At 56.3% G+C, this 10,000-nt stretch overlaps 1 protein-coding gene across 1 annotated transcript in view; it reads right to left on the reverse strand.

Annotated features, from left to right (window-relative positions):
• LOC144954948 (uncharacterized) overlaps positions 1 to 10,000 on the reverse strand; it is a gene marked incomplete at both ends in the record, with an annotated part of 23,067 nt that overhangs the window by 9,499 nt on the left and 3,568 nt on the right. The window contains 2 exons of the mRNA XM_078885311.1: positions 1,397 to 6,031; positions 6,131 to 6,289. Of these exons, the coding sequence (XP_078741437.1) occupies positions 1,397 to 6,031; positions 6,131 to 6,289 (4,794 nt within the window). The remainder of the gene's footprint in view (positions 1 to 1,396; positions 6,032 to 6,130; positions 6,290 to 10,000) is intronic.

Raw genomic sequence — 10,000 nt, forward strand, 5'->3', positions numbered from 1 at the left:
CCACCATCACCACCATCACCACCATCACCACCATCAACAACAACAACCGCAATTCGCCACTAGGTGGCAGTGACCACATCACGAGGGCCCCATCCACTGACCAGACACGTGGGGCAACGGTCGGGCCCTCCCCCCCCATTGTATCTGCCGTACTAAGATATAAACACTCCTACGGTATGGCGCACGGAAAGCCACGGAAAGCCACGGAAAGCCACGGAAAGTGACAGAAATCCACGGAGAGCCACGGAAGGCCACGGAAAGCCACGGAAGGCCACGGAAAGCCACGGAAGGCCACGGAAAGCCACGGAAGGCCGATGGAAAGCTACGGAAAACTACGGAAGGCCACGGAAAGCCACATAAAGCTACGGAAAGCTACGAAAAGCCAACGAAAAGCCACGGAAAGCTCACGGAATGCCACGGAAGGCCACGGAAGGCCACGGAAACCCACGGAAACCCACGGAAAGCCACGGAATGCCACGGAATGCCACGGAAGGCCACGGAAACCCACGAAATGCCCACGGAAAGTAACGGAAAACCACGGAAAGCCACGGAAAGCCACGGAGAGCCCACGGAAAGCCACGAAAGGCCCACGGAAATCCACGGAAGGCCACGGAAGACCACGGAAAGCCACGGAAATTCACGGAAGGCCACGGAAAGCCACAGAAAGCCACAGAAGGCTGACGGAAAGCCATGTAAACCCTAAGGAAAGCTAGGAAAAGCCAACGAAAAGCCACGGAAAGCCCACGGAAAGCAAAAGAGAACCAGGGAAAGCAAAAAAAAGCCACGGAAAGTCACGGAATTCCACGCAAAAGCCACGGAAAGCCACGGAAGGCCACAGAAAACCATGGAAATCAACGGAAAGCCACAGAAAGCAACGGAAAGCCACGGAAATCCACAGAAAGCCACAAAAAGCCACGGAAGGGCACAGAAAGCCACGGAAGGCCACAGAAAGTCACAAAAAGCCACGGAAGGCCACAGAAAGGCCACGGAACGGCCACCACCTGTGGTCTCTTGCTACAGCCACCCTCTCCTCCTCAATAATCCCCTTCACCATCAGTCGAGTCTAGCCACAGCCACCCACTCATTCACCATCATCTCCACAACCATCATCCTCACTGCTACCATATCACCACCACCACCATCATCATCACCACAATCATCATCATCACTACTACCATATCACCACCATCATCATCATCATCACCACACAACCATCATCACTACTACCAGCAAGATCAGGAAATGTTAGCCTCGTCACCATCGCTATCACCATTACCACCGTTAGCCCCATCACCACCACCACCACCAGCACCACCACCACCGACGCCATCATTACCATCATCATCACCACCACCATCATCATCATCATCTCCACCACCATCACGTCTTGTCTCACCAACTCTTCTTGTGCCACCTCCTCCACCATCTCCTCCACCTCCTCCTCCACCTCCTCCTCCTCCACCATCTCCTCCATCTCCTCCACCATCTCCACCTCCTCCTCCACCGTCTGCTCCTGCACCTTGTGCCACATCGTCTGACACTGAAGACTGAGATTCACAATCCTCCTCCTCCTCCGTCTTACCCTTCTTATTCTTATTTTTCTTCTTCCTCCTGCCTCTCTTCGGCCGATCCTGTTGCACCTCCGTCGCGACATTCCCCCGCTCCCCCACCACCACCACCTCCTCCTGATCCTGATCCTTCGTCATCGAGCCCTTCTCCTCGTCTACGGAAGACTTTCCATCTTCAGACATGTCTGCTGAAGACTTGCCATCTACAGGAGACTTGCCATCTACAGGAGACTTGCAACCTACAGGAGACTTGCCATCTTCAGGTGTATCTACTGAAGACGTGGCACCTACAGGTTTGTCGACAGAAGACTTGGCATCTTCACGCTTGTCTACGGAAGACTTGCCATCTTCAACTGTGTCTACGGAAGACTTGCCATCTTCAACTGTGTCTACGGAAGACTTGCCATCTACAGGTTTGTCTACTGAAGATTTGGCATCTACAGGCGACTTGCCATCTTCAGCCGTGTATACTGAAGACTTGGCATCTTCAGGTTTGTCTACTGAAGACTTGCCATCTTCAGGTGTATCTACTGAAGATTTGGCATCTATAGAAGACTTGGGATCTTCAGGTGTATCTACGGAAGACTTGGCATCTTCAGCTGTGTCTACGGAAGACTTGCCATCTTTAGACGACTTGCCATCTACAGGTATGTCGACAGAAGACTTGCCATCTTCAGGTGTATCTACTGAAGACTTGGCATCTATAGATGACTTGCCATCTTCAGCCGTGTCTACAGGAGACGTGGCATCTACAGGTGTATCTACTGAAGACTTGGCATCTATAGAAGACGTGGGATCTTCAGCCGTGTCTACTGAAGACGTGCCATCTTCAGGTGTATCTACTGAAGACTTGGCACCTACAGAAGACTTGCCATCTCCAGCCGTGTCTACAGGAGACGTGGCATCTACAGGTGTATCTACTGAAGACTTGGCATCTATAGAAGACGTGGGATCTTCAGCCGTGTCTACTGAAGACTTGCCATCTTTAGGTGTTTCTACTGAAGACTTGGCACCTACAGAAGACTTGCCATCTCCAGCCGTGTCTACAGGAGACGTGGCATCTACAGGTGTATCTACTGAAGACTTGGCATCTATAGAAGACGTGGGATCTTCAGCCGTGTCTACTGAAGACGTGCCATCTTCAGGTGTATCTACTGAAGACTTGGCATCTATAGAAGACGTGGGATCTTCAGCCGTGTCTACTGAAGACTTGCCATCTTCAGGTATATCTACTGAAGACTTGGCACCTACAGAAGACTTGCCATCTCCAGCCGTGTCTACAGGAGACGTGGCATCTACAGGTGTATCTACTGAAGACTTGGCATCTATAGAAGACGTGGGATCTTCAGCCGTGTCTACTGAAGACTTGCCATCTTTAGGTGTTTCTACTGAAGACTTGGCACCTACAGGAGACTTGGCATCTTCATTCTTGTCTACAGGAGACGTGGCATCTACAGGTGTATCTACTGAAGACTTGGCATCTATAGAAGACGTGGGATCTTCAGCCGTGTCTACTGAAGACTTGCCATCTTTAGGTGTTTCTACTGAAGACTTGGGATCTACAGGATACTTGGCATCTTCATTCTTGTCTACAGGAGACGTGGCATCTACAGGTGTATCTACTGAAGACTTGGCATCTATAGAAGACGTGGGATCTTCAGCCGTGTCTACTGAAGACTTGCCATCTTTAGGTGTTTCTACTGAAGACTTGGGATCTACAGGATACTTGGCATCTTCATTCTTGTCTACAGGAGACGTGGCATCTACAGGTGTATCTACTGAAGACTTGGCATCTATAGAAGACGTGGGATCTTCAGCCGTGTCTACTGAAGACTTGCCATCTTTAGGTGTTTCTACTGAAGACTTGGGATCTACAGGATACTTGGCATCTTCATTCTTGTCTACAGGAGACGTGGCATCTACAGGTGTATCTACTGAAGACTTGGCATCTATAGAAGACGTGGGATCTTCAGCCGTGTCTACTGAAGACTTGCCATCTTTAGGTGTATCTACTGAAGATTTGGCATCTATAGATGACTTGCCATCTTCAGCCTTGTCTACTGAATACTTGGCATCTACATGTGTATCTACTGAAGACTTGGCATCTACAGAAGATTTGCCATCTTCAGCCGTGTCTACAGGAGACGTGGCATCTACAGGTGTATCTACTGAAGACTTGGCATCTATAGAAGACGTGGGATCTTCAGCCGTGTCTACTGAAGACTTGCCATCTTTAGGTGTTTCTACTGAAGACTTGGGATCTATAGAAGACTTGGCATCTTCATTCTTGTCTACAGGAGACGTGGCATCTTCAGGTGTATCTACTGAAGATTTGGCATCTATAGATGACTTGCCATCTTCAGCCTTGTCTACTGAATACTTGGCATCTACATGTGTATCTACTGAAGACTTGGCATCTATAGAAGACGTGGGATCTTCAGCCGTGTCTACTGAAGACTTGCCATCTTTAGGTGTATCTACTGAAGACTTGGCATCTATAGAAGACTTGGCATCTTCAACTGTGTCTACGGAAGATTTGGCATCTACGGAAGACTTTGCATCTTCAGGTGTACCTGCAGGAGACTTTCCATCTTCAGGTTTGTCTACAGGAGACTTGCCATCTACAGGTGTATCTACTGAAGATTTGGTATCTATACAAGATTTGCCATCTCCAGCTGTGTCTACAGGAGACTTGCCATCTTCAGATTTGTCTACTGAAGACTTGCCATCTTCAGATTTGTCTTGAGACAACTTGCCATCTTCAGGTTTATCTTGAAACAACTTGCCATCTTCAGATTTGTCTACAGAAGACTTGGTATCTACAGGTGTATCTACTGAAAATGTGTCACCTACAGAAGACTTGCCATCTTCAGATTTGTCTACGGCAGCCTTACCATCTTGCGATTGTCCACCTTGCTTCGAGCTACCTTCGGAAGGCTTTGCTTGTGATTGTCCACCTATGGATGAGCCACCTCCTCCACCTCCTCCTTCACTTCCACCACCTCCGCTCCTGACCGACAGAGGTAGATGTCCAGCACCGTCCCTTCCAGCGTCACGAACGGCTTCCAGTTGCGATGATTCACCGCCGAGCGTCGAGATGATTTTGTCTCCATCGTCTGAGCCTACTCCTCCATCTCCTCCACCACCTCCACCACCTCCTCCTCCTAATCCACCTCCTCCTCTTCCACCTCCTCCACTCCGAACCGACGGAGGTACATGTCCAGTACCGTCCCTTCCAGCGTCACGAACGGCTTCCAGTTGTGATGATTCATTGCCTAGCGTCGAGATGATTTTGTCTCCATCGTCTGAACCACCTTCTCCATCTCCTCCACCACCTCCACCTCCTCCTCCTAATCCACCTCCTTCACTTCCACCTCCTCCGCTCCGAACCGACGGAGGGAGATGTCCAGTACCGTCCCTTCCAGCGTCACCAACGGCTTCCAGTTGCGAGGATTCACCGCCGAGCGTCGAGATGATTTTGTCTCCATCGTCTGAGCCTACTCCTCCATCTCCTCCACCACCTCCACCACCTCCACCTCCTCCTCCTAATCCACCTCCTTCACTTCCACCACCTCCGCTCCGAACCGACGGAGGTAGATGTCCAGCACCGTCACTTCCAGCGTCACCAACGGCTTCCAGTTGCAAGGATTCACCGCCTAGCATCGAGATGATTTGGTCAGCTCCCTCTGAAGCTTCCCCTGTTCCAGTTTGCCCGCCCCCCGAACCCACCGGCACGAGAATCCGAGACGCGTCCCGGCCGGAGGAGACTTCTCCCGGAGGCTCCACTCCCTCCGACGTTCCCGTGGGAATCTCGCGACCCCCTTCCTCCCCCCCTCCCAGCTCCTTTCCCGGAGCAGAAACCTTTCCGCGGCTGCCATCTTTCTCCCCATCGGCCTCCCGATCTTCCCTTTCGAAGCCTCCGACCCACGTCTGCTTCCTTCCCTCCGACGTTCCCGTGGGAATCTCGCGACCTCCTTCCTCCCCTCCTCCCAGCTCCTTTCCCGGAGCAGAAACCTTTCCGCGGCTGCCATCTTTCTCCCCATCGGCCTCCCGATCTTCCCTTTCGAAGCCTCCGACCCACGTCCGCTGCCTTCCCTCCGGCACTCCCGCGGGAATCCCGCTCCCCCAGTCTTCGCGACCTTCACCCGGAGCCGGAGGAGTCCAGGAGGAGGAGGAGGGGGAGGAGGCGGGGATCTTGATCTTGAAGAAAGTCGGCGATGGAGTTGGCGTCGGGGTCGGCGTCGTTTCTTCGTCCCGAAGTTCTGGACTTCCTCCGGCGGATGGGAAATCTTTCGCCGGAGGAGGAGGAGGTCTGGGTGGAGCGCTGTCGCCTCCTCCACCTCCACCTCCTTCACGTCCACCTCCTCCACCTCCTCCTTCACCTCCATGTCCACCTCCTCCACCTCCTCTTCCTCCTCCTCCTCCGTCTCCTCCTCCTCCACTTCCTCCTCCTCCGTCTCCTCCTTCACCACCTCCTCCTCCACCACCTCCTCCTCCACCTCCTCCTCCTCCTTCTCTTCCTCCACCTACACCTCCTCTTCCACCTCCTCCTCTTCTTCCACTTCCACCTCCTCCTCCACCTCCTCCACCTCCTCCTCCACCTCCTCCACCTCCTCCTCCTCCTCCCGCCGAGGGGGAAGGGCGGGAGGCGACGTCGGGAGGGGAGAGGCCGTCGAGGAGTTGGGAGAAAACTTTCTCCAGCTCACGTCTCACGCACGTCACTGTGGGGGGGGGGGGGGGGGGAGATGTCTTACTCGCTTTCTCTCTCTCACCACGTGTCTCACCGTGTGTCTCACCGTGTGTCTCACCGTGTGTCTCTCTCTCTCTCTCTCTCCCCGTGTCTCTCTCTCTCCCCGTGTCTCTCTCTCTCTCCCCGCGTCTCTCTCCCCGTGTTTCTCTCCCCGCGTCTCTCTCTCCGCGTCTCTCTCTCCGCGTCTCTCTCTCCCCGTGTCTCTCTCCCCGCGTCTCTCTCTCCCCGTGTCTCTCTACCCGCGTCTCTCTCTCCGCGTATCTCTCTCCCCGTGTCTCTCTCCTCGTGTCTCTCTCCCCGCGTATCTCTCTCCCCGTTTCTCTCTCCCCGTGTCTCTCTCCACGTGTCTCTCTCCTCGTGTCTCTCTCTCCACGTGTCTCTCTACCCCGTGTCTCTCTCCCCGTGTCTCTCTCTCACCACGTGACTCTCTCTACCCCGTGTCTCTTTCCTCGTGTCTCTCTCTCCACGTGTCTCTCTCTCTCTCTCCCCGTGTCTCTCTGTCTCTCTCCCACCTCGTGTCTCTCTCACCACGTGTCTCTCTCTACCCCGTGTCTCTCTCTACCCCGTGTCTCTCTCTCCCCGCGTCTCTCTCTCCCCGTGTCTCTCCCCGTGTCTCTCCCCGTGTCTCTCTCCCCGTGTCTCTCTCCCCCCGTGTCTCTCTCCCCGTCTCTCTCTCCCCGTGTCTCTCTCCCCGTGTCTCTCTCCCCGTGTCTCTCTCCCCGTGTCTCTCTCCCCGTGTCTCTCTCTCTCTCTCTCCCCCCGTGTCTCTACTCGTGTCTCTCCCCCCATGTCTCTCTCTCCCCATCTCTCTCTCTCCCTGTGTCTCTCCCCGTGTCTCTCTCTCTCCCCCCATGTCTCTCTCTCTCCCCGTCTCTCTCTGCCTGTGTCTCTCCCCGTGTCTCTCTCTCTCCCCCCGTGTCTCTCCTCGTGTCTCTCCTCGTGTCTCTCTCTCCCCGTGTCTCTCTCTCTCCCCCCGTGTCTCTCCTCGTGTCTCTCCTCGTGTCTCTCCTCGTGTCTCTCTCTCCCCCCGTGTCTCTCTCCCCCCGTGTCTCTCCTCGTGTCTCTCCTCGTGTCTCTCTCCCCCCGCGTCTCTCTCTCCCCCCGTGTCTCGTGTCTCTCTCTCTCCTCCCGTGTCTCTCCTCGTGTCTCTCCTCGTGTCTCTCTCCCCCCGTGTCTCTCTCTCTCTCTCTCCCCCCTGTCTCTCCCCCCCGTGTCTCTCCCCATGTCTCTCTCTCCCCCCGTGTCTCTCCTCGTGTCTCTCCTCGTGTCTCTCTCTCCCCGTGTCTCTCTCTCTCCCCCCGTGTCTCTCCTCGTGTCTCTCTCCCCCCGCGTCTCTCTCTCTCTCTCTCTCCCCCCGTGTCTCCCCCCGTGTCTCTCTCTCCCCCCCGTGTCTCTCCTCGTGTCTCTTCTCGTGTCTCTCTCCCCCCGTGTCTTTCTCTCTCTCCCCCCTGTCTCTCCTCCCGTGTCTCTCCCCGTGTCTCTCTCTCTCCCCCCTTGTCTCTCCTCGTGTCTCCCTCTCTCTCTCTCTCCCCGTGTCTCTCTCCCCCGTGTCTCTCTCTCCCCGTGTCTCTCTCCCGGTGTCTCTCTCTCCCCGTGTCTCTCTCTCTCCCCGTGTCTCTCCTCGTGTCTCTCTCTCCCCGTGTCTCTCTCCCCGTGTCTCTCTCCCCGTGTCTCTCTCCCCGTGTCTCTCTCCCCGTGTCTCTCTCCCCGTGTCTCTCTCTCTCTCTCCCCCCGTGTCTCTACTCGTGTCTCTCCCCCCATGTCTCTCTCTCCCCGTCTCTCTCTCTCCCTGTGTCTCTCCCCGTGTCTCCCTCTCCCCCCGTGTCTCTCTCTCTCCCCCCGTGTCTCTCTCTCCCCCCGTGTCTCTCTCCCCCCGTGTCTCTCCCCGTGTCTCTCTCTCTCCCCCCATGTCTCTCTCTCTCCCCGTCTCTCTCTGCCTGTGTCTCTCCCCGTGTCTCTCCTCGTGTCTCTCCTCGTGTCTCTCTCTCCCCGTGTCTCTCTCTCTCCCCCCGTGTCTCTCCTCGTGTCTCTCCTCGTGTCTCTCTCTCCCCCCGTGTCTCTCTCCCCCCGTGTCTCTCCTCGTGTCTCTCCTCGTGTCTCTCTCCCCCCGCGTCTCTCTCTCTCTCTCTCCCCCCGTGTCTCCCCCCGTGTCTCTCTCTCTCCCCCCGTGTCTCTCCTCGTGTCTCTTCTCGTGTCTCTCTCCCCCCGTGTCTCTCTCTCTCTCCCCCCTGTCTCTCCCCCCTGTCTCTCCCCCCGTGTCTCTCCCCGTGTCTCTCTCTCTCCCCCCTTGTCTCTCCTCGTGTCTCCCTCTCTCTCTCTCTCTCTCCCCGTGTCTCTCTCCCCCGTGTCTCTCTCTCCCCGTGTCTCTCTCTCCCCGTGTCTCTCTCCCCGTGTCTCAATCCCCCGTGTCTCTCTCTCCCCGTGTCTCTCTCCCCGTGTCTCTCTCTCTCCCCGTGCCTCTCCTCGTGTCTCTCTCCCCCGTGTCTCTCTCTCCCCGTGTCTCTCTCCCCGTGTCTCTCTCCCCGTGTCTCTCTCTCCCCGTGTCTCTCCTCGTGTCTCTCCTCGTGTCTCTCTCTCCCCGTGTCTCTCTCCCCGTGTCTCTCTCCCCGTGTCTCTCTCTCCCCGTGTCTCTCTCTCTCCCCGTGTCTCTCCTCGTGTCTCTCTCCCCCGTGTCTCTCTCTCCCCGTGTCTCTCTCCCCGTGTCTCTCTCCCCGTGTCTCTCTCTCCCCGTGTCTCTCTCTCTCCCCCCGCGTCTCCCCCGTGTCTCTCCCCGTGTCTCTCTCTCCCCGTGTCTCTCTCTCTCCCCGTGTCTCTCCTCGTGTCTCTCTCTCCCCGTGTCTCTCTCCCCGTGTCTCTCTCCCCGTGTCTCTCTCCCCGTGTCTCTCTCCCCGTGTCTCTCTCCCCGTGTCTCTCTCCCCGTGTCTCTCTCCCCGTGTCTCTCTCTCTCCCCCCGTGTCTCTACTCGTGTCTCTCCCCCCATGTCTCTCTCTCCCCGTCTCTCTCTCTCCCTGTGTCTCTCCCCGTGTCTCCCTCTCCCCCCGTGTCTCTCTCTCTCACCCCGTGTCTCTCTCTCCCCCCGTGTCTCTCTCCCCCCGTGTCTCTCCCCGTGTCTCTCTCTCTCCCCCCATGTCTCTCTCTCTCCCCGTCTCACTCTGCCTGTGTCTCTCCCCGTGTCTCTCTCTCTCCCCCCGTGTCTCTCCTCGTGTCTCTCCTCGTGTCTCTCTCTCCCCGTGTCTCTCTCTCTCCCCCCGTGTCTCTCCTCGTGTCTCTCCTCGTGTCTCTCTCTCCCCCCGTGTCTCTCTCCCCCCGTGTCTCTCCTCGTGTCTCTCCTCGTGTCTCTCTCCCCCCGCGTCTCTCTCTCTCTCTCTCCCCCCGTGTCTCCCCCCGTGTCTCTCTCTCTCCTCCCGTGTCTCTCCTCGTGTCTCTCCTCGTGTCTCTCTCCCCCCGTGTCTCTCTCTCTCTCTCTCCCCCCTGTCTCTCCCCCCGTGTCTCTCCCCATGTCTCTCTCTCCCCCCGTGTCTCTCCTCGTGTCTCTTCTCGTGTCTCTCTCCCCCCGTGTCTCTCTCTCTCTCCCCCGTCTCTCCCCCCTGTCTCTCCCCCCGTGTCTCTCCCCGTGTCTCTCTCTCTCCCCCCTTGTCTCTCCTCGTGTCTCCCTCTCTCTCTCTCTCTCTCTCTCCCCGTG

The sequence above is a fragment of the Lampetra fluviatilis genome, unplaced genomic scaffold, assembly GCF_964198595.1.
Source record: "Lampetra fluviatilis unplaced genomic scaffold, kcLamFluv1.1 SCAFFOLD_888, whole genome shotgun sequence".
In the NCBI taxonomy this organism is placed as follows: Eukaryota; Metazoa; Chordata; class Hyperoartia; order Petromyzontiformes; family Petromyzontidae; genus Lampetra; species Lampetra fluviatilis.